The sequence below is a fragment of the Buteo buteo genome, chromosome 21, assembly GCF_964188355.1.
Source record: "Buteo buteo chromosome 21, bButBut1.hap1.1, whole genome shotgun sequence".
Classification (NCBI taxonomy): domain Eukaryota; kingdom Metazoa; phylum Chordata; class Aves; order Accipitriformes; family Accipitridae; genus Buteo; species Buteo buteo.
This window is the reverse complement of record NC_134191.1, coordinates 23051719-23076295: the sequence shown is the minus strand read 5'-3', so window position 1 is coordinate 23076295 and position 24577 is coordinate 23051719. Positions and strand designations below refer to the sequence as shown.

Here is a 24577-nt window from a genome sequence, read left to right as displayed (position 1 = left end):
CAGAACTGCCTGCTTTAGTCATCTAATGAGGTAACAGCTTTTATTTTTTATTCCAAATGAAGTACACTGTAGCAGAAACTGCATATGGGCAGGAGCATGGACAAAAGACTGATTCTTACACCAGCAATTTGGTGTTAGCAAATTTTTAGTAGGGCTCATTGTATTATGGGAAGTCCTCATCTGTGAAAGTCTTAGGATACAAAAAAAATTTGGAAACTGAAATTGAAAGCACATAATATATTGAGTCCTTGTGGGAAACAGGACAGTTTCAAAAATAACCCTCTGCATGAATAGTTAGCAGAATTATTTATTTATTTATTTATTTTTAATGTAACTGAATTTTATATGTTCAGGGCTTTCTTTTGTAGTTGTGTTTTACTTTCTTTTAAGGCTGTATGGGAAAGGGTCTAAGTAAGACTTAACTCGTAAAGGAGAGGATGCTTAACACTGGTGAGGATTTGTCCTCGACAAAGTCAATGAGATCACTCTTAGTGAAATTGTATTTTTCTCTGTGTGTGTCTGAATTCTGTTGCTGTAATCAGCTTTTGGGAATTGAATACTGTAAGCAGAAAGCTATAGTTGTTTTTATGTTTTTAAAAAATGCTAGTTGCTGCACACTGGATTGTTAGAAATCTATTCCATGTACTGAATACATTACCAGATAGTTAAGGCTAACAACTAAAATGTTATTCCAAATTTTGCCTCATTTATCTCCTTTTTATGTCTTTAAATGAAAATGTAACTATTGCATTTTTTTAATTCCCATAACTCCCTCAAGGATGCAGGCTTTCCTAGGTGCTGTATAGAAATGTATAAGCTGAAAGGAAAAAAAAAAAGGGACATCTGTGGTGCACAGATGGAGCAAAAACTTATCCACAGAATAAGCAATATGACCAAATGAAAAAAAAAAAAAAAAAAAAGTAGGCAGTGGCAAAACTACACACTCTTACCTTTTAAGGAGCTCATTCCTTCCTCCTGTAATAGTGCAGTTAAGTGAAGTTTTACATCATGAGCCATACTGGGAATTAATATCATTGAACAAAATCATCCTGACCAACGTGTGCCTTTTTTTTGGTTGGGGGGTGGGGGTGTTTTGTTTTTTACATGAAAAGGTGAGGATGGGGCTTTTAAAACCTGGTTAAATAACAGCACCACAGGATGTGAAACCACTGGCTCATAAATTGTAACTGTTTCAAGCACTGGTTGAGAGAGATCATGTGTCATAAGATTGCCCAACATCTGGTTGAGAATTCTTACTAGCAAAGCATTTAATCACATGCTTGACTTAAAATGCATACATTACTACCATTGTTGAATAAGTATGTAATTCCTTTTTGAGACTAATGGCAACATATAGCTTGGGCTGCTTGAATCTACAGAAGTAAAAAAAAAAAAAAAACGTAAAAAACCCCTGTGATGTCTTAGTACAGCTGGACACTGCTGAACCCCTCCTGGGGTATGGCTGCAGCGTAAGTGAAGGCTGGATTCTAACAGCTCATTCCCTTTGGTGGTTTTTATTTGTTACCTTGAAGTTGTGGCTGTTTTCCCTTTTATTGAGAAGAGGGTACCCTGGAGATGTGTGTGTGCTAGAACTTTAAATAGAATATCCTATGAGGATATCTTGCATTGTAAGAGGCTCAGTGTTTCTCCTTCTCTGCAGTTCCTCACTACTGCTAAGTCTGGGTATAAGCGGCAGTTAAATCTAGAATTCTTCAAATGATGAAATGCAGTTGTAACTCTAGGGAAGCATTTAAAAGAGTACCTTTCTTTTAAAAGCCATTAGCAATACAGTTAAAGATAATGTTTTGAATATTAAAGAAAGACATATTTAAAAGTGGTTTTGGTGTTTCAGAAGGTGCTTGCTACTGAAATGGTGGTTCAAAACATTAAAAGTCAATTACAAGTTAATCTGATGTGTGAGAATGAGTTGGCCTCAGCTCCTGTAGTGAAGCAGCTATCTTTGTTCTGAACCTTGCTAGCTAAGCAAGGGCATTTATTCAAGAAATAATGTTCTCACAGCAAAAATAGGAATGTACTGCTTGCTGTTTAGCAGCTAATTAAACATTTTTATGTGCAGCAGATGCTGTATGGCGTCAAACCCTCCCAACCTTTAAACTGTTTGTCATGCTGCCAGTGGATTGGTCTTTCCCTTTACAGGTGTTACTTTACTGCAGAGGGTGCCTGTAATCTGAACTGGCCATGTTTGTCTTGCGTGGCTGAAATACCCATTGCATATCTCGATTTGGCTTTATGAACTTTCTTTGTGTATAGCAATATAATGGGTCATTTCTTGCTCTTTGGAGAGAGTTTCGCAAATCCCAGTTTAATAGTTCCTAGTTTACTCCATCTGTTGATACATTGCCAGTATTCAAGTCTGTGCAGTAAATCTCCGAGACGTAGGAAGGTCCTTCCTCATCATCCATATAGGCTGAAATCTTAAACTGTATTCTGTTCTGTAAATCATTTATCTCTATACTTTTTTAAAAAGTGGCCTACCTTTCCCCTTGAGGCCATTGGTCTTGAATGTATTTATTTTTTTGGCAGAGAGCCATGAATGAATCATAGCCTAGAGCAGCTTACAGTCTGAACTCCTCTCTATTGTTAATATAAAATACTTTATGCAGTTGTTACAACGTTTTGCAATGTAAAACTTTTAAGAGAAGAAAGATTGATTTCAGACTTGTTAGCTGCCTTTGAAGTTCCTCAACAGTATGTGGAAATGATTTCTTATGGTCATACAGCTGTAATCCACTAAAATAACTAGTGATTGTTGCACGGGAAGTTAGTACATGGGAATACGTTACTAACTCTTTGTCGTAATGAGGTGTGTTTGTTCTTTCATGAAAAATAGTCACTTTAGCTTTTCATTCCATTTGTAACTTTCCTGTTTATACCTTCCTGCTCTATTTCCATACTGCTTTATTGTTTCTCTTCTTGACTTAATTCTCAAGTCTTTTGTTCTGTTCTTCAGACATCCCTCTGTTCTGGTTTGGCTGTTCCACCATGGTTATTGTTTCATGCTCCATCCCCTTTTTTCTCCATGTAACAGTGCTTTCATTAAAGGCAACCAGGCAGATGATTTACTCCTTGATGTCTTAAAAGACTTCTTTGTAATGAACAGCCTGGACCCAATCAAAGTATTAAGGATTTCTGTAGGTGAGTCAGCACCATGGGCCTAGCTGGCTCTGAGATCGACAGTGCCAGTGAGGTATGTAACTCTATCTCATGCTTCAGAGGGAATAAACTAGGTGACAGGATGAATGGGAAATCAAAATTTGACTGGACACATAACTGTAGATTCTGGTTTCCACTTCTCTTTACAGTCCTTAATCTCAGTATTGTGTCGCTTTATTAACTTGCCTACCGTTGTGAGCAACCCATTTGGCTAGCAGTATGGTGTTTGGCTGCTCCTAGACTTCAGGGTTTGAGGAGTGCATAAAACTGTACCACACAGGATGCCGACTTCCTCCATCAACATGTGTAAGATGTGTTCTTTATCACTTGCTCATTTCCCATTTTTCCAAGTATTTGAGTATTGAGTTCCTCCAGGTGGCTGGCTATATGACTGTTCAAATACCAGCTATATTGAATGCACCTGACTTTGTTTCAACTGCAGAGACTGTATTTCTCACCTGTGCTTCAGCGAGGTTTCTCTTTAGATTTGGTTGACCTTCAATGTCAGTGAATTTGACTAACAGATGGAGAGTAACAGCTGCAACCTTATAAACAAGGTGCCTCTAGGTAGCATACAGCTGAACAAGTGTGATTCCTTTCTATTAGAGAGCTGGACTTTATAGTATCCCATAGCTTCCTGATTTTTGCAACAAACATCTTTGCCAAGTTGGGAAGATACAGAGGGATATAGAAGCCAGTATTCCTGGGTGGCTTAGGGAACTGAACTGTAAGGTCCATGTTCTTTAAATTGAATGAGGAGGTAATGCTAGAGCCTGTTCCAACTTGGGAAGCTTTAGAATAAACATAGCACTTGGTGAGTGTCCAGTAGAGGGGGATCCGAGCAGGGTTGTGACTCATGCCTTTTCCCAGCAATTAATTTAAAAATAGAATTGAAATTGAAATATGCTTTGAAGGTCAGAATGTCAGGTCACTCTATGTCTGATAGTTTTTCATGGGTAAGGTGTTGACAGAGGACAAAGCATTCTTCGTTTTCAAATTCACTTCTGCTGGCCATATATTCTGAATGTGTAGAAAATGAATTGTCTCTTCTTCCTGCAGTAGGTAACACAAGACATTACCTTTGTATAGACATCTTCTGGTATATTTTTTGTTTGAGTGAACAGCTGCTCTGTCACTTCTGATACTGTGATTTCATAAAATTTTGCAGTGACCTTATTTACCTGTTTTTCTAGATAAAAATATACAGCACAGTTGCTAACTGATCCTGAACTTAATGACTACTTTAGGGAGAGGCTGTAATCATTTTACTCTTGCATGTTTTAACCTCTTACTCAGACTTGTTAAATCAGAAACGTTAACAAATGGATTAAGTTTTTGTACATGAACAGGAAGCTTCAGACTATACGTTCTGAAATTATTCATGAGAACTCCAAATGTTTCAGTTACATCTTTAGTCTAAGAACTTACATGGCATTTTTGCCTTCAGAATCCAGTGTTCTGCCAAAACCTTTTCGTTAATGGTGGATGGCTATTTTGACAGTTATGCACATTTTTTTTCTGAGAAAATGGAGGTCACGCAGCTGCAAAGACCGATATTTTGATCTGACTGAAACTTCATGCAAGTGTAATGGCTATAGAGGGTTCTTCCTGGTTTTAAATTTGAATAGAATGTGATTCTTAGGAGTTTGCAACCATAAGGGACTGTCTTTAAAAAAAAAAAAAAGTCATAACCATCTGTCTTTTGGTTCCTTCACTTGCCTTTGTTGTACTGTAAGACCTTCTTTGAAAGACTTGAGCCTGATGTTTAAGATACCTCCCCTACTCAATTAACCAAGCTAAGTAAATAGCTTAGTTAAATATCTCATTTTGGCTTTATTGAATTAATTTGTATTACTTCTTTTACATGGAATCTATCTAGCTTTATGGTATACTTGGTAAATTTGAAAGGTTGTTTTCCCACACAGTGGATTATTTTTTTTAATCTCTGCCTCCTGCCAAAGTTTCTCCAGACCTCCTATTTTAAAACCAGTAGTGAAGTATGAGAAGGGGGCATTCACTGGTTGGCTTGTGTTTGGTTTTTGGTTTGTTGTTTTTGGTTTTTTTTGGGGGGGGGGGGGGGGGATGGGTGTGGGTTGTGGTTTTGTTTTTTTTTTTCTTTTAACGTTGCTATCCTCAAGTTGTCTTGCTCCTATGCAGTTATGAAATGTCTGGCTCACTCCCTGTACAAGACAATAGTGAGATCCAAGAAGTTAGTAGCTTCTTAAAATGCTTCAAGAAGTGGTGCAGGAGAGGGGGAAAGCTGATACAAAGCAGCCTGCCAATGTCTGTCTCATGATGCTGTCTTAGTCATAGTGCTTCAGCTTTACAGTCTGGGGCAAGGCTTTTTAAAACCAAATTATTTTCAATAAAATCTAGCCAGCCTCTTGTTTTCTTTCCTTTTTTTTTTTTTTTTTTAATTGTCTCCCAAGTCTGGTATTGGGGCTTACATCCTAGATGATGAGATTGTGCACATTCTGCACAGTCACAGCTAACTCTGACCCTGCATCCTTGGATTAGAAAATTGCCAAGTAGAAGACTGAGTCAGTAGCAGTTTGATATTGGAAGGTGAGTTTGTACAGTCAACAGTAGATGATGAAACTACATCACTGCGCTTTAACTTCTTACAAAACTAAGTGGATTATATTTAAAGGTTGTACTTGCATAGATGCTGTTAAAGCAAAGCATCTGTTTTCTTCTGCTTTACTTTTATTTAAAGAATGTATCTTCTCTGTTCCTTGTCTAGTTTATTTGTGACTAATTTCAGCAGGATTCTCTTCCTAATATAAAATTAAAAATGATTGTGTTATTTGTATTGAAAACAACAGAAAAAAAAAAACCAGAACCCCAACCCCTTCTGCCCTTCTGAGTTCATGACTAAAATGATGGCTGTCCGATGTTCCACTTGTATTAGCGCAGCTGCCCGTGTGGTGCCTTCCAGCCCTGTTCCTGTCCCCGATAAACCCAGGGACTGCAGGCAGCAAGGCTGTGTGCTGGGGTCGCCTATAGCCTCCTGCAAGCCATTCTGAAATCACAGTGGTAAGGGCACATCTGGAAACCTGGGGAGAAAGCCCACTTGTTCTGGTGAGAGAACTGACCTTCGTCTAGAAATTGCTAGCTTGATTCTTCCAGTGTGATTCCCCAATGCATCTTTGAGCTGATAGGTGGGGATATTCAGAAGGGCTTTACACAGTCTTTTGGTGTCCAGTTCCTTTAGGCAGGCGTGTTACTTTTGTCCAGTGACCTACTGCTGGTGTCTTTGGTTTAGAAGAAATTCTGGTGACTAAACAACCTTTTCTTACAGCCTTGAAATGTATGTAAATGATGTAGCTTACAGTGAGTTAGAATGTAAACTCTTAAAATAATTTCTCATCTAATCGTGAACTTCAATCTGTTCCAGATTTTAATGATCCCAGTTGCACTAAAGTTTCTCTTGTCCTATGTAAAAGTTAGGATACAAATCTCCTAAGGACTTAAATCTATTACATGTATGTGTTTATTGCACAGGAGGAAGGGCAGAATCAGAAAAGTGTATAATAAATAGATTACTCTGAACATTTACCTACATCTGTGTATCACTGATTATACTGACCTTTCTTTTACACTGAGTTTGCTATCCATAGTTTTGCTGTGAACCAGTTGTGGTCATTTTATTGGTGTTTAACAAAACTTTAACAAATTAAACCCAGTGGGTTATGGCCAAAGGGTGCTTTTAATTTGCTAATCTGACATGCCTTTTTTTTTTTTTTTTTGCTCAGCTATCTTGTCTGTCTTCATCTTATGGGAACCTCCATAGGGTGGAATCTTCCTCTTCTCTAGAACAAAGCAAGTAAAAAGTACCTGTGGTTAAATGTTCTGAAAGAACAGAGTTAGTGGTATTCATATTTCTGTTTGAGTCTGAAAGTATCTCATTGTTTGCTTGAAGATTATGCTGCTGTTATGACCCTGCTCCAACTGAAATTATACTGTCTCTTTTAATCTTCCTTTGGATGATGGGGCAGACAATTACGAAGAGGGCAAGCTTTGTCTTGAAGCAGGTAATAAATAACCATCTCCATCAACTTACAGTTTGGATCAACTTGTCTGTCTGGAATTACTGCAATTTAACACATTATGGTCTAATGAAATAATAAACAATCTTCAAAAAAATTTAAAGTGTCTTTTAAAATCTTATGTGCTGCAGTGTTTTGAATTTGGGTGTGTTTTTATATAAGGTAGCTTTGAGGTGCAGTGCAAATGAATCTAGATTTTTGCAGGGAAGAGTTTTAGATTCAGAGTTTAGCAGTGTTAACATTGAAGAAAAGATGTTTGCTTGTGAGGCTACGCAATTTGTTTGTGATAAAATGTATTTTGAGATACAATTTTAAAAGCTGCTGTCATTTGGTGTAAAATTAACCTATTTTATTAAAAGATGGTGTGGATAGATGGAGGCATGCATTTTAATCTTACTGACAGATATTGTGAAGCAATGACTTACCTTATTAAGCCTGTGACAAATAACGGTGTTTTGTGGATAGCTTTGGAAAAAGTGTTTGCTTTTGGCACAAACTTAATCATCTTTGTGCAGAGGTTAGTATATCTTGGGCTTCTCTTCAGACTTAAGGTAACTTCATGTGTTCCTGTCTGTTGTAACTGAAGTATCTGAATTGCTGCTGTTTGAAAAACAAAAGTGAGGTTGCAGTAAGAAATTGGAAGAACTCCGATTAAATTCCTCTTTCGCAGGCAGTGATGCCAGCTGGCAAATTACTTCCTTAGATGGGCACCTAAAGAAAAAAGAACCATCTTTGTAGCTTTACACTTGCTGTGTGTTGCTTCAGTCAAAAAATACGTGTGCCGCCTGCTGCTAGCCTTACAAGCTGAAATCACTTGAAAATAGTTTAACAAAACAGGTTTGAGTCCCTTTCCACATTGAGTATCCATGTCTAGTTAAGACTGAAGTCTTTCACAATAGTAAGGCATATCCCTGCTGTGGCCCACATGTAGGGAGATACTTGCCCAAGGCATTTTTAACCAACTGTTATTATAGTGGAAATGTTTTATTTTCTTAGTTTGTTATGGAACAGATGTCAGGCTTAATTTCAATAATAATTACAAGATTAATGGTTGAGTAGGGTCTGCAGAACTAGGCCATCAGATCTCCCTGTAGGCTGCAACTGCAATTGATATAACACCCCCTGCCCATTGCCCCCCCCCCCCCCCCCCTTCGGGTCCTTTCCCTCTGCTATATTTAAAATAAAAAATAAAAAAAATAATTAAAAAAATCTTAAAACAAGTTGTGCAACAGTGGTCACTGTTCAAAGAAATTTCTCAAAATGTACCAGAAATGACCTAGCAACTTTTGTTGCTCGTGAAATACTGGTGTCTTTCCGTGAAACTGCGCAAACACGTTGTTCTGCAACGTGTTCAGTGGGCCCAGGGGACGTGGGCTGTTACACCAATTCAGGGTAGCAAATCTTTGCTTGACAGGCAACCTCCACCACGGAAAAGTTAGGAGATGCTGCTGATACTGCTACAGCCGAGATGCAGAGTCATTCACAATCCTGGCTCCTTCATGGCAGTGGTTAAAGCTTCTTCTGTTGCATTGGCTATATTGTATGGAGAACGTCACTAATTTTTCAGTGATTACTATACATTTCAAACAGGAGTGGCAACTGGAGTCTGTCCCAGGATTTGAATCATACCTTGGGTGCTCTGCCTGGGTGCCTGAGTTTGGGCTGAAGCACTGCTTCTGTTTTAGTTCAGGTACAAATCCTCAGGTTTTGTGTTTCAACAAAGTATGTTTTTGCTGGTATCTGAGTCAGCAAAGAGCCTTTGATATCATTCAGTTATAAAGTATGTGCAAAATGGAAAACAAATTTTAACACTTAAGCAAACCAAAATATGGTTCATCAAACGAGATTGTTTTTGCTTTACTAATTTGTGCATTTGCCTTTTGAACAACTTGGCTAAGCGTTGAAATGTGAGTTCAGCAGCTTCAACAAGGTTTTCTTATGGTGTGTTAACTGTTAAGATTTGTTTTCAAAGATTTCCAACATTTGACAACTTGTACTTAATTCTTTGTTTGTTTGTTTGTTTTAACAAGCGTTGACACCTAATTTTAGTGGGGAAGTCTGTCTGTACTAGCAGTGTTTGTACGGGAATGCACAGGGTCATGGTTCCCAGAAAGCTGGTGTTCCCTCAGACTCTTTAGATGTTTAATAAATATCCTGTTCTAAAACTTTTGCTGGGAGCTGTAATAGCATATCCAAAGGATCAAAAGCTGTTTTGACCTCTCCTTTTTCAAGCTCCTCCTTGTCCCAGGAGCTCTATCTCTTTGTTTAAAGAAACCCTTCCAACCTCTTCCCCTCCAGCAGTTGTAAACAGGAGTGGCATACTTTTTTCTGGAAGATACATATTAAAAAGGTTTGTAATTAGTGTGCAGCAATCCATTCTCATGATATGTACCAATGTCTGTTTCAGATTTTGTTTTGTTTTCCGTATGTCATAGTATTTTTCTTGTCAGGTATTTTTATTTTTTTTCTCAAATAATTTTTACATTATTATTTTGACTGCCATTTTTCCAAATACTAGATCAGCAAACTCCTGTTCTGCTTGCTGGTAATGAAAATATTTTCCAGTAGTCTGTTAATAAAATATCAACTTTTAAAAAATATAAATATTACCATATATTGTTGTAAGTGTCACAGATGAAGAGTTTAAGAAATGTATAAAATAATGGTTATGGTTGTTATTAGACTATATGCCTTTCAGTTTTTTAGCAACTGAAATCTTTCTATTAGATATACTGAGTGTGTTGAGTCTAAATCTGGATTTCATTTAGTGTTTGGAATGCATTTTTGGCTAGCTTTTGATGGCCTTGAGATCTCATGACCTGTCCTTGCAAGGATATGAAAATATATCAGTATCGGTTATTCTTGCATGATTTTGATAGCTTGTTTGGGGGGTTTTGGTTTTGTTTTTTTTTTAATTGGAACTGGACAGCACAGACCCTTCATGGACTCTGAATCTTTCAAGGAATCAAAATGCAGGGTGTGTGGGTTCATCCCTGACCGTTCCCTTCCATGCAGCCTCCCACACCACTTGGCTGGGCTGCTGCTTTGGCTGCACCTCTGGGTAAATGGGGGAGCTGCGCTCCCTCCACTCTTTCATACATAAATCCCAGTTTCAGGATCTAAAATAAACCTTGCTGTGTCTTGGTACTTTTTTTCTTTGAGAAAATTCAGACAGTTGTGCTGCCACTATATGCTTCTGCATTTATTATATTAGCGTATATGTCTGTCACATTGAGAGGAGGAGCTGAACAGGACAAATGCCATGAGCAGAATTGTCCCGAGCCACTTTGTGTTTCTGTTGCCCTGTGCTCTTTTCAGGTTCCACCACAAATCTGCACTCCTAAGGTTTTTTTTGTGGCGGGGCTCGGGTTGATTTGTTGTCCTTTTCTTTCCCTTTGCGATGGATTCCAAGAGCTGCCTGAAGCAACCTCGGCTCCCTGTGGCATTTGTAAAGGTAAAATGGAGAGTTATGGGACCTGATTCTCCAGAAGATGACTGATGTTCGATGTGGACAACAGCACCCAAGTACACTCCTTTCTCCTATCTCCTCTTGCTCTATAATTAATTTATGCAAGCTAAAATGCTGGTTGCAGAAAACAGCATTACTGAGTTCTTCAGGGTACATTGGTAAAGTCTTAGCTCAGCTTCGGAGAAGTGGTTCTTGTATATGTACAAGCTGTCTGACAGTTTAATTTCATGAAATTACTCGAAACGGGCAAAGCGTTCTAGCGAGATGTGCTCCTCCGTTTCTTGAGTTTTGAAAATGTCAAACCTGGAACGAAGGCTGCTGCAGAGCAATGGGAATGACCGAGGACGTGCTGGTATTCAGGTGGCAGGGAGGTGCTGGGATGGCTGGAGCAGGTGCGATCTTTGTCGCAGTAATCCGGTTCTGAGGGATGGGATCATCCTGTGTACTAGCAAACTTTCAGATGTTTTGTAACTGGAGCTGGGAGCTCGCACTCTGGAAAGGGAAGTGCGGGAGCGCTCTTTGTTGACCGGCGTGATTGCTCAGCTTTAGTTTCACACACGTCTGACTTTTGGCAATTTCCTCAGACGGCTGCATGAGTCATATCAAATGCAAGAAGGGATTTGTTCTGTAAGACTATTTGCTCGAGGAGTACCAGCAGCAACCAGGAAATAAAGAAAATGCTTCATCTGTTCAGACCTAGGGTCTTCGAATTGCACTGAACATGCGGACGTAAGCTCCCTCATCCTCCCGCTTATTTCTGGTACGCTACCCTGGACTCGGAAAAGCTTGCTTTTGGGGACTGGTGCCGGGTTTGGCTGTGTGCGGCTATTAATGCAGTTTCTCAGGTGCTGAGTGACGGTGCGCTCTAATTTGAAACGCATGCGGTGTACTTCCGCTGTTAAAAATCGCTTTCCTTTGTTCTTAAGAGAAAGCTGAGGTCTAGAAAAGCTTTTTCAAGTACGGCTGAGAGCCGCCCGGGCCCCGACCCCAGCCTTCTGCCTTACTGCCGCCTTTCGCGTCCCTCGGCGGGCACTGCCAGGGCCGGTTTCTCGCTGTCTTTTTTCCTACCACCCCCCCGCCTCCTCCCGCACGCTCCCCTGGCCGCTGTCGCTTTCCCCCGGCCGGCGCGGCGACCTCCGGCGCGGTGACCGAGCTCCATCTCCTCCGCCCCCCCCCGCCCGCACGGCCCCGGCTCTCGGCCGGGCCGCTTTGTGGGCGGCGGGGCGGGGGCGGGGCCTGGCGGCCGGGGGCGGGGCCTGGCGGCCGGGGGCGGGGCCTGGCGGCCGGGGGCGGGGCCTGCCTCGGCGCGGCTCTGGCTTCCTCCTCGCCGCCCTGCGCCGCTCTCTCCCTACCTGCGAGGATATGATGTCAGCGCCTCATTACCCTAATTATGCTGACCTCATAGCCGGGCCCAGCCAATGGGGCCGCCCCGCTCTCCCCACCTGCTAGGAGGAGAATTCCATCATTCCTGGGATTCCTCCCCGGGCCCGTGGCAGCGAGCGGCGCCGGGGCCAGCGGCGCCGGGGCTCGCCGCGCCTGCTCCGCTCCGCTCCCGGCCCCGCCGCCCCGGCCCCGGCCCGGGAGTCAACGCGCAGCGCCCTCCGCCCCCGGCCCGCTCCCCTGCCGTCTCCGCCCTCGGCCGCCGCTCGCCCGGGAGCACGCTGGTGAGTGAGCCCCGGCAGCGGGGAGCTGGGGCGCTCCGGCCGCCGAGCGGAGCCGAGCCCGGCCCGGCCCGGCCTGGGCCGGGGCGCCGGCTGGAAGGGTCGGCGGCGGGAGGAAGGGGACAGGTGCCCCCGCGGGCTGCGGTGGGCCCCGGGCGGGGGCCGGGCGCGCAGCCCGGAGGAGCGCGTCCCCTCGCTCCCCGCTGACGGGGCGCTGAGGGGAGCGGCGGCGGCCCGCCATCGGAGGCGCTGACAGGCGGGACGCCGCCGCCCTGACGGGACGGGACGGGGCAGCCCTCCGGGACTTTCCCCGGGCCGGCCGCGGGAGGCGAGCGGCCCCGCTGTCGCCCTGAGGGAGCTGCGGTAGGCGGGGAACCCCCTCAGCCCCGGCCGCGGAGCGGGGAGGAGCCGAGCGGCCGCCGCGGGGCTTTCCTGAGCTCGCCCGCGTCTTCCCGCCGGTGCCCGGGTCCTCGGCCCGCCCGGGCCCCGCTCTCCCGGCGGAGGGGAGCGGGGGCGGGTCGTGTCCCGGGCGAGGGACGGCCGCCGGGGGCGGCTCCTCCCGCCCGGGGGGCCGGAGGACGCCGGTGCGGCCGGAGCCCCCGCGGGCCGGGATGCCGCGCAGGTTAGGGCGAAGGGTGGGCGTCAGAGGCCGGTCCTGCCGTGAGGGGCTGCCTGAAGGGTCGTTTCGGAGCCGTAGGAGAGAGCAGGGCGCGTTTGGACACTGCCATCTTACATTCACAGCGGGGCGTCTGTTTCTTACAGGGGAAATCCCTGGAACTTCGTCAGTGGCGGAGGCTCCTGCGGTGAAATCCTCTAGGCTGGGTCCGGAGGGCACAGTTAAGGCTTTTGACTCTGCATCTAGTACATTCCCTTTGTAGGGATTTTATTTTTTTTCTTTAGCAGTGCAGTGGCAGTCTGTTCAGTCGAGCTGGCTTTATGTTTCCCAGATGTAATCAGAAGTAATTAATTTTCTGAGTTGAGCTGACTGCACGTGACACCAGTTCACCCTTTTTCTGAAAGTGTGATGAATGGGAATTTAACAACCGTTTCCACTGACACTTGAGAAACCACGAAGCCAGTTCACTTCCTTTTTACTCCGTTGGTGCTTCAGGATTATCAGAAACAAGAAATAATAGATGTTTTTTAATTAAACCAAAGAGAGCTGACTGACCAAGAGCTCCAGGACAACTTCTGCAGGGTAAATTATCTGATCAGATTTTTTCTAACTTTAGAAGAGGGAGTTGTTTAAAGAGCATTCCTCATAAAGGAACAAACTGTAGGTTGTGAAATTCTCTTTGCAGGCAGTGATATTAAGAAGAACGCTTAGATCCAAAACTGGAAAAAGCCTGGTAGCAATCTGTCTCTTCTGTCTTAATAATACATAAACTTTTTTTAGGGCTCTTCTCTAAACTTCTTGGTCTTTATTTGTATTTTCCTATCTGCCTACTTGTGAGGGTATTTCTGATGTAGAGCGTGTTTTGCTTAAATTCCCTACATCTCTTGCTCTTCTCATTGATACGCTGTGAGGCTTTTTGCGATCAGTTACAAGAACTACTTTCCATCCCAAATAAAGCACAGATCTGGCCCATTAGGCTCTTGGTAGAATTCGGGTGCGGTGCGTCTACGCCGTGTGTTTGCATTGTTTTTTGAAGCAAACTACCGGGCTGACACAGTTGTTGCTGAATCGCCAGCATCTCCAACGTGCGTTGTGGGGAATGGGGACAGGGTGTTGCGGTGCAGGGTGCTGTGTTGCTAACCTTCCTTATCTCTGCCCAGCAACAGCTCGGTGAGATGAATGCTACCTCGTAGCTTTTACACCCACCTTAGAGTAGGAATTAGGCCAGTGCCTAAGTGATGAGCACCCAGAAGTGGTGCTGAAAGGGGTAGATCTGATGGTCTGGTAGTATAAAATACGGCTAGTAACTAAACCAGGATAGAAAATCATTGGTACAGACCTTTGGGGCATGTTAACCGAAGAAGCGCATTCACGTTATGAAACATCAGGAGGTTCTTGTTTAAATATATGTGGCTTTGATAACTAAAACAATATGGAGACACTGAGGTGGTTAATGTGTTTACTTTCAGATATATTTGAAAGTTTTTTGTTATAAAAGGTAGATTCGGTTCAGTTATTTTTACTGTGGTTAGATGTTTCATAATATGTTTGCAGCAGAATGTATAACACGTAGAATGGACTTGAGCGATCTTGTAGATACAAGACATGGTCAGGTTAGACTTTTACACCTTTAATTTCTGATGTTTGTTAGCTTTTAATTCAAATACCATTGCTTATAGCTTTCTTCTTAGAATGTTACCTTGTTAAGGAGGATTTACGCAAAAAAGAAAACAAAATGCACAAGGTAAAATGCCAAAGCTTTGCTTTAAGCTTATAATTTTCTGTGTGATAAGTTAAATTGTTAAGTTGTTTCTGTTTGAAGATTTGCCTGTTCAAACACATTTTCCACATGCAAAACAAGCATGGTAAAAAAACCCCGAAAGTGCTGAATAAATACATTAAAAAAAAAAAAAAGAAAAGTGGTATTTCGATGATTTTGGCCAAGTAGCCTGAACTCACTCTGAAGACTGTCAGCTGTAAATGCAGAAGGCTGATCAGTGCTACACGGTAATCACAATCTAAACTCTGAGCACTTAGGGTTAACGTTTTGCATGGGTATCTCAACACAGGATTTATGTATCCACAAGTAGAAGCTCTGATCTAAGTGCAGCTGAAGAAATTTAAATGTATTGTGGCTATTGAGAACACATATTGAATACAATGTGCTTATCATTATTCTCATTCACAGTACAAATATGCTTTACTCTCTCCTATCTTAAAAAATAAAAGATGTTGACGTAGTTTACATCAGACTGCTGCTTTATCTTCCTTTCCTCTGTAGACTTATTGATTGTGCTGATAAGTTCTGTCTGGATTTCCTCTTCGGTTTAGCTTTCTTCCATTGAAATCAGCTGGAGTGTCTTTCTCTAGGTACTTTCTGGTTATGAATTTGACCGGGAAGTGCTGTGCCTGTGTCTTCCTAGGTGTGAGCTGCTTTTGATCTATTTGACCCTGCTCTTCAATTAATCTTGTTTTCCCTATACTTGGGGTTTATCTACAGTTACTTCACTTTAGTCCTCTCTTGTGATTGTTTCTCGAGTGTCTTATTCTTCTTTCACATTTTGTTATAATGGGCTTTGTTTATTACTCCACTTCTTCTCCCTCCAACCTTATCTCTGTAATTTCACCAGACAAGTGAAATGCAAGTACTAGAATTTTCTCTACATCATTGAAAGGTTCAGCCTTTCTCTCTCCTTGGCATCATGTAGATGCCTATCTCTAGTTCACCCTCAACAGGTTTAAGAGACACCTCTTACTAGTGTCTGCTTTCAGATGTTTCTTATTAATGTGTTTGCAATGGCTGTTGGCTGTGCCACTATTCTGTTTGTCAGTCAGACCTGTTATCCGAGTATCTTTATGACTGTGACCTCTCTTTAGATCTTTGTGTCCAAACTGTGTCTGAATTCTGCTGATTTTTCTTATCTGCACAGCATGTCTTTTGTACAGGCCTTTTGTTCTCACCACCTAACTTTTTCCTTGTTTCTGTCATCTAACTTGTTACTTCAGGTACTAGTTAAGATCCGTTCTAGATGAAAGCCATCTTATCTCCATAATGATTACTGCCTCAAACATAATCTTCCCATGTTTCTCATTCTCTTCTGTCTCTTTGCTATTGCCCCTTTTTTAAAAATCCTATATAAAGTTCTTCTCTTTATTTCAAATCTTTCCTGACATACCCCTCTGTGAATAATAACTTTCGTGGGACTGAATAAATGTCTCATTGTTCAGTCTGCAGTTAGTCTCTGGTGCCGGTTTCTCTGCTGCCTGTTTACTTAAGTTTCAAACAAGCAACTTCAGGTTTTTTTTTCCCCCACGTGCTTTCCCTGATGCTTGGAAGGTGCTGTATAAATTCATGAAATCACTTAACTGTTCATTTTCAAAAGCTTTAATTTCTCTGTAGTCTTCCAAAAAACATTAGTGGGTCTTTGCAAAGCTGAGAGTACTTCATATGCACATGGAATTTGCAAAAGCTTGAAAAGGAGAGGGAAAGTAATGTGCTGTTTCATTACACTAATGGGTGTTGTGTTCTTCAAGTGTTGCATAAAAAAAAACTTACTAGTGGATCAGTGTTTAGTAACTTGTCTTTCAGACATTGTACCTTTATGATTTTACATTCTGTGTCTTCACTGTTTTTCAGAATGTTTCTTCGCTGCCAATGTAGGTGAGATGACAGGCTAGGGGAATGTTGAGTGGAAGCAGTAACTGATAAATAAAAGGACTGAGTAAGATATTAAACTAGTATTTGAAATTATGGTAGATAACAATATCTTGAGCGCTTGTAAAAGTGCTTTTGGCTTGTCTCTCTTTGAGTCTAGCAGTTAAGATTTTGTAACCAGTAGGATACTTATGAAACTGTTTCCATAGTGGTTAAATGGGATCTATCCAGAGGAAGTTAAGTTTGTGTACTTGTACTTTGCTAGTCGCTTGTTTTCCCTTATGAAATCTGGGTGTAGAGCAATGCTTGCATATAGGCTAGAGAGTTGGTTTTTGACAGGGATACTGTCAGGGATATAAAAATTCAACTTTGGTTCAGGTTAATTTCTGCTTGATAGACAGGTTTCTGTGTCACACAAAGAATTAGCTGGCTTTTACCAGAAGCCTGCTTTTTAACTGTGTTTTTTTTTTTTCAGAACCCTGGAAATTGAACGATTCTTTCATTTCTGAAACATGACTCCTTCTGAGGATGACCAGGCTGTTCTTTGAAGGCTGCTTTGGAGTAGCTGTAGCAGTTGCTGTCCTTTCTGAGATGGAATTAGGTTTTTAAGCTTTGAACTATCTAAGAGAAGATTCCTCCTCTCTCATTCTCATAGGCAATCTTTATTTCTTTCCTGAACTGTTATCCCTGTCCTGTTAGTTTAATTTAGAGATAGAGGGATTTCATGCTGTTTAAAATCATCCAGGAGTTTATAGCTCCTTGAAGGGAATTTTCATCACTGTAAATTTGTTCAGCATGTTTAAAAAATCAGAGCATATACAGCATTGCACCCTGAAATTTGCAGATCTCTGTATTAACAGCATCCCTTCAAAGAAGCTCTTGAATGGGCACAACATTCTTCACAAGGCCTTAACTGTGAGAGAAACACTTCTGCAGCTCTCTCATGATATGAACTTTAATAATATGCAAAGCTACAATTCTATATTGAGGCCAGTTGTAGTGAAGTTGTTTTTAAAGTGTCTGATTTCCTGAGTAGAATTAAGACTTGGTTCCTGTTTCCTTCTCTCAATGTGGACTTATGTCACTGGCTAATTCTCTTACTAGGAGCATGTTCCGGAAAGGGATTGGGCATCTGCTACTCCCATTATATGAAAATTACTGAAAAACTTAAAGAAAACAGCAATTTGTTTTCAATAAAAGACATCTTAACATCCTTTGCGTTGTTCTTTGTCAAGAGGGTTTTTCTAAAGACTTGACCAAAAAGCTTTGTTTTGCTGTCTTTGAAATTTAGGACAAAGCTGGTTAGTACTAAATCATGAGTTAGCCATCAGTTTGGTGTAGCTGCATCTTATGATCAGACACATTTTAATCTTTTTTCCAACTGAATTTTCACTCTGTTAGAGGAATTTGTGCAAGGGGGTCAGTAATCAACAGTCTGGGGAGAAATAAAGTGGTGCTATTTTAAACTCCAAGAAAACAAAAAGCAGGAAAGAAACCAAGCATCAGGGTCTATGGGATCAAAGTGGAACGATGCTGAAGGCTTCTTTTCTGAACAGTCTTTTCCAAATCTTTGTTTTGATTTGGAAGAGAGTGTGGCCAAATGTGATATAAAGAAATATTTAATGAAGACAGACTTAGTAAAATAAGAATCTAAGATCTTGTTTTCTAAAACCTCTTGCCCACATGTACTCTCTTTCATTCAAAGAGTTAACTGATTTTATAAGTTTAGTTAAAATACTGTTCTTGAACAAAAACTGATTCTGACGGAGGGAGAATGCATGTTTTCATCCTCAAGCGCTATACTTAGTTATTTCACGTATGTCTCTTCTTGCACAGATCTATGGAAGCAAGACTGGATTTAATTCTTCATTGAAAATATGTTTTTTCAAACTTAAAAATACTTTAAAAATCCTTTTTCTTATGCTTTAAAAATCTTTGATTAGCTTTAAAGTCTTTGACATTATGTAGGAGGAGGGAGGGAGGATAGAGAGGTTTATTATTTATAGTGCAAAGTCAAGGAAATTGCTTCACAAACATATGCTTGTTGTTAAGTCTATGTACATGTGTTTGAGATTTCTGTAGTTGCTGCTACCTTTTTTTTTTTTTTTTTTTAGCTCATACTGTAAAGTAAGTTACAGTAAACAGTTCTTATGATAGAATAGCATGCTAGTTTTGTGGGGAAAAAAACCCCACGGAATTGTTAGCAGTCCTGGCTTTTCTCTCTTTCTCCGTTTGTTTTCTTAACAGTTCTGTCTACACTGCTGCCTTCTTACTTAAAAACACATATAAGTAATTGGGGTTTTAACAAAAGCATCTTGATCACATGTTACTCTCTTCCCTTCTTTCCCTTTCATATCTTTTGGAATTTCATACTGGAACTTCTTTTTTTAGTTTTGAAGCTATTCATGTGAAGCTTTGAGAGGCTTACGTAAGCTGTAATACAATTTTATTTTTTTTTATGGGAGAGTTTGTTGCTTAGTATAGTGCTGAAATGTGTGTTTTTATGTGATGGTGTTAATTTTTCATGTATGGGAATTACGTGTAATTATGTGTGTAAGGGGGGAAAAGCAGCTACTGAGGTGTGATTATGATTATACAAGTTTTCTGTCTGCATTGTTATATATACTTATGCCCAGTGTTTGACTATATGTTCACAAGTAAGAAAATGTCTTAGTGGCTTATAAACTTTGGATGATTCTATTTTGGGCATAGGAGAGTATGGAGTTTATTGAATACTATGGATCTAAAGCAATTTTAGGCTCATGTAGGTAGTCAGGCCAGCTGTCGTCTTCACTTCAGATGAGTTGCATCTTTGGATATTGTCTGAAGTAGCTATTTATTGGGATGGAAGGCTGGCATGTGGGAGGCAAAACCGCTTAGAACGTAACATATAGCAGATAACCCTGTTGCAACATATGTGAGCAGCAGTCATCAGTTTCACTCAAGTACTTGAGAATTCGGTTCTGGTTTGTTTTGGATGAGTAGTTGGTGAGAAAGCTAATTCCAGTGTTCCCTTGTTTTCAGCAATGACTTAGTTTTAACAAATCCTGTGCTGGTATAACATGAAAATAGCAGCAGAAATGTGGATTTTTGATTCTTTCTGCTGTCACACTCTTGTTCATTACTACTTCCTTCTGTAAAACCTGACGCGTGTATGCTATGGAAAAGCAGCATACCACCCAGCATGTGGTGGTAAGGGCTCTATGAGTTTACTCTTTGAAACTTTGGCTCTGAATTTTCTAGGATCCAGAGAGGAATGGAGACTCCGTTGGATGTTTTGTCGAGAGCAGCATCTCTAGTACATGCTGATGATGAGAAACGTAAGTCTGAAATTTAGTTCTCTGCTTTGTTGGATCCAGATGCTTTATGTTTGCACTATATATCGGCCTAGATGCTGGTTTTATCGATCTTTGCATTTTACTGAATCGAAGACATGTAGAAAAATGTCTTCAGAAGCCCTTCAAAGGTTGTCTTCCTCGGGCGCAAACCCAGTATGTTGCATTTTAATTGGTTACTACGCAAGAGAGAATTATTCCTGTTATTTTGAAAATGTACTTAATGCATATAAAGGTGCCCCTCTTTTCCCAATTGCATTTGCATTGTTAGTAGACAAAAAGTTGTAAGGGAACTGCTGTCAAACCAAGGATGATCTGAGAACCCAAGCTCCCTAATAATACCAGTTAGACCTGTTCTCATTTAAGAATACATAACTGGGTGGGCATGAGTGTGCTGCAATGATTCCTTTTCAGTTCATAAAAAATAAGAGGTAGACTGTTGTCATTAGTAATGAGCACATTATTTTCCTTTCACTGCTACTAAATGGTGAGTACAGTATTTCGACATAGTAAATGATGTCAGTTGCAGCTACAGAGGCTCATGTCGCCAATCATTTGGGTAATATTTTTGCTTTTGATGTTGACAACAAGTGCTTGAGATGGGTTAACTAATGTTAGAATAGTATTTTAAATTCTGCCAAATTGCAGTGCTACTTTGTTGATCAGATTGTTACCTGCATGCTTAGTAATACATGTCTTTGTCAGTTTTTTTTCCCGGGTAGTGTAAGCACTCAGGAAGTGCATGCATCTTGAGTATCAACCTGAATAGATGCTAACTAGAAAAATAGTATTTTGGATTTCAAACTGCTTTTGTGTGCAGCTTTGGGGCATAAAATCACCCTTTAAGATGAATTCAGCTTTTCTTCTTTTGGTCTTTGTTCCTTTATTCTGTATTTATTTTTTGAAAAGTAGTTGCCTTGAATGTTGAATAAAATAATTGATTTACTGCTGTCGCTAATCAACTTACTAAAGTAACTGCACAGTAAACAAACACAGTGTATTTGGACAACAAGTCCCAGAATGTTTCTGTATTTTCAAATCGTCAAGATAACAGTAGCTCGCTCTTTCAGAAGTTCGTAAAATGAAGGTTTCATACCCTGATGAGCTCTTCTGTATTACGGGCTCTTAGCTTTATAATGAATATTGATTTTGCTGTTCTTTCATGTTCACCTTGCTACTGGATAAGTACCAAGTTTTTACAGATCCCACTGTAGTAGGAAGATTTGGTTGATTTTTGCAGTTATTGACTATTACTGGTAAAATGAACAACAGTGGAAATCCTTGAGGAAATAATTTCAACCATGATTTTGGCCTGGGGGGATTTCTCTTGTAAACTAAGGTATATTTGTAGAAAAGGCAAAAGCTTAACCTATTTTCTTTTGACTACATTTTTTTAAATAGATTTTGAATATATATTGTCAATTTTCTTAAGCTGAAGTGCATTCTTTTTGGTTAACTGTTGCCTAAGACTCTAGTTTGATTTTGAGTTCCACACGGTAGGAATGTTGGGCTGAATTTAGAGAATCCAGAGGAAGTCTGATTTAGTGCAACTTGCATGGGAGGAAGCTGATATGTATCTGGTTCTAATTTACATTCCTTTAGTTTTACCACTTAGACTTAATTAGATTTCTGCCACTCTGCAGCTTCTAACTTATGCTGTCTCTCAGTTTGTCCTGTTGCTGTGCGTATTGCACACCAAGAATGCTGTAGTATGAAAAGCGGCTAAAAGGAAGAAATGAGTAGTCCAGACCAGTCACTGAACTTGTACTTTTTTGTGTCAGCTTTTGTGGAAGCGGCACCAGCCAGACTTCACTCTGCATTGCAGAGTGGATACTAACAGCTTGAGGTTAGTCTTAATCTTGAATTTAGAAATTATCCTTGAACTTTCCAGTAAAGTGCCTAGCATGCTGCTCCTGGAGTTCTAGCGGTGGTCCTGTCTGTGTTTCTGTATCCCCTATTCACTTAGTCCAACATGTAGAATTCTACATAGAGTTTCTAATACTCCAGTCATGACCAGGAGTGCAATAATTTCTTGCTTTTCTTTTTTTTTTTTTCCCCTTTAAATCAGATTACTTTCAGATACTTGGTGTCTGAACAAACTATTGAATTTGTTTCAGTGATGTTTCTTGTATTTAAGTATTACATGCAGGTAATTTTATTTTTGATTCGTTGGAAAAAAAATCCAATGGGTTCTTTTTGACATTTCTAATGATATCATGAAGTCTCCTGCTTCCAAAGTTTTGAATAAGGATTTCAGGTTAATTTGATTTCTGAAATATTTCTGTCTTACCCTGGGTCTTTTATTTTTGTGCTGGTATATAAATTTGTCTAACGGGTAACTCCTGATGCCTTTTGCACAGTTCGTGGTCAAAATGTTATCCTATTTTTGAATGGAGAGCAAAGGAAATGTTGCTATATGCTATCTTGATGCGACAATGCTACCAAATAACTAGTGGTTAGATTCCAATAGTGAAACAATAAATCTACTTGTTAAGACAATTCAACTCACCTCAAATATTCTCATCTAAGCTATATGCCATGTGAAGTTGAAACCTGCTAATTTACCACTTTTTAAAGACAATTTTAAGCAATTAAGATACCCATTTTAACTATAATATCTCAAAATTATTTTTCTTCAAAGTAGTTAACTATTACAGTTTTTATAAGAAAAATAAAGGTAGTCGTAACTCTTCTCTGTCATCTGGTGTGAGAAGTATATGCACAATGCATATAAAATATTTTTGAAGTTAGACTGTGTATGCTCCTACACAAGGTATAAAGCTAGCTGAAGTTGTTAGTGGTCTCTTATTCATACACATCAATAATTTTCCCTACTTCTTTTCTTGAAAGTGTTAGTACTATTTGTACACAAACCCTCAATCCTCTTGCAGACATCTTAAATTGCAAATTTTCACACCCCAATATGCTTTAATCCCATCTCAATCTCAACTTCCAACCAATTTATATAAATCAACAGCCTTCAAGTGCATTTACTGAATCCAAGTGGTGCAAAAACAGGTTCTTGTTAAAAACCAAGGTTTATTGCCTGAAGCTGGTAGGTATTTAATTTTCTTGTTTGTCTGGGTATATTGAGAGGAGGAATATTACCAGTATTTATGAATTTAATTCTTTCTAACAGGAAGGATCCTCTTACCTCTGTGGGCACTCTCTGCAGTGCCAAGTAATCTAGAAGTGTCTTAGTGTACACACAAATCACACTCTTTAAAACAAATACATTTAAAGAAATGAATGAGATGTATGCCTATGTAGATTTCCCAGAATGGTTATTGGTTTCTTAAACAAATAGGACCCTGAGGTTTTTTTTAGTTTGGTTTGGTTTTCTTTGCAGCTGCACCTATGTCAATAAGCTTGACCTTCAGTGATATGTTAGCACTATATGTTGCTTTCGGTTGCATCTCTGTTTTATTTCATGAACTACACTATGTTTCAACAGCTCCCAGTTTAAATCGTTCTGCACTTGTTATCAAAGAAAATTTATGAAACACATTTGGTTAACTACTGTGTCATGGAAATGATTAATTATGGAGAAGAAATGATTCTTGTAATTTTGTATTTGTAATGACTAGTACTGTGATGTAAGCAATTATTTAAGCTTATGGTCTAGTGGATCTGGACTTAAAAAAAAAAAACCAACAAAACAAAGCAAGCTGAACAAAAGCAGACAGACACTCCTTTAGAGGTGGTAACAGTTAAAGGAGAGGATAAAGATATTTCCTAATGGAGTTCATTGTTTACTTATTGTCCGAACTTGGTCTTCCATTTCAGTGGAAGGAGAGCATACAATGATGTAATTATTAGCCAGTCATTTTGAAGGCTTGTCACTAACGGCTTACTTGTCAATAGCAAAGGGAAGGGATGTTGGAAGTCTGTGCTGTTTATGAGCAGCTGTTCAGTGCCAGAGTAGGTAATGTGCAACTATTTTATCTGTAAGTGGCATCTGTAAGGTTTTGCTGGGTTTTTTTCAGTGCTTCAGAAGTGGGCTTTATATGAAGTGAACATTTGTAACACCTGTGTATGTACGCTGTCTTTTTAACGTTATCATGGCTGGAAACCATATTGAATGTAGGTTATTGTACAAGTGCAAAAATCAAGTTTACAATTAGATGCTTGATACTACTCATTACTCTTCTGTTCCTTTTTGTTTCCTATACTGTTCTTACTGGGGTTGTCCTGGTTTCCCATGCATTCAGGATTCAAGCTGGCTATTTTTAGAAGGCCACAGTAAAGGCAGAGAGTTGCTGAAAGTACAGGTTTTTTTCCTGTAACTGTGTTGAACAGCAAGTGTTCAAACATTAAGGAGGATTATAGTTTTGTATTTATCTCATATAAAGGGGTTTGGGAACTGGTCTTTCAGTTATAAACAGTGTTTGAAAAGCATAATCTTGTTATTGAGGAAAATAGTGAAGGAAAATGTGGAAAAGGACTTGCACTTGCAGGGTGTGTTGAAAGCACTCTGCTGATTTTATAGTAACACTTTACTTAACACTTCCCTCCAATATGCAAGTCCAGTTTAAGAATATGGGAATGAATGAGAAAAAACATGTTGTTTCTCACTCTCTGAGTAATGTAGTGAAAAGTCTGTTGCTGGCAAACAGAA

The 24577-nt window shown here is 40.2% G+C and overlaps 2 protein-coding genes across 4 annotated transcripts in view; both read left to right on the top strand.

Moving 5' to 3' along the window:
• The window catches only part of TAMM41 (TAM41 mitochondrial translocator assembly and maintenance homolog), a 33786-nt gene extending 25970 nt beyond the window's left edge, over nucleotides 1–7816 (top strand). Inside the window, exon 8 of the mRNA XM_075052871.1 lies at nucleotides 6091–7816. Within this exon, the coding sequence (XP_074908972.1) occupies nucleotides 6091–6200 (110 nt within the window). The 3' untranslated portion in view covers nucleotides 6201–7816. The remainder of the gene's footprint in view (nucleotides 1–6090) is intronic.
• A 3532-nt stretch (nucleotides 7817–11348) lies between these two features.
• Nucleotides 11349–24577, top strand: part of VGLL4 (vestigial like family member 4) — a 93618-nt gene continuing 80389 nt past the window's right edge. Inside the window, exons 1-2 of one of the 3 annotated variants that reach the window (XM_075052868.1) lie at nucleotides 11349–11452; nucleotides 19868–19944. In XM_075052868.1, the coding sequence (XP_074908969.1) occupies nucleotides 19881–19944 (64 nt within the window). In that variant the 5' untranslated portion in view covers nucleotides 11349–11452; nucleotides 19868–19880. Of the gene's footprint in view, nucleotides 11453–12166; nucleotides 12357–19867; nucleotides 19945–24577 lie in introns of those variants that run through there. The other 2 variants (XM_075052864.1, XM_075052867.1) reach the window with 2 other exon arrangements.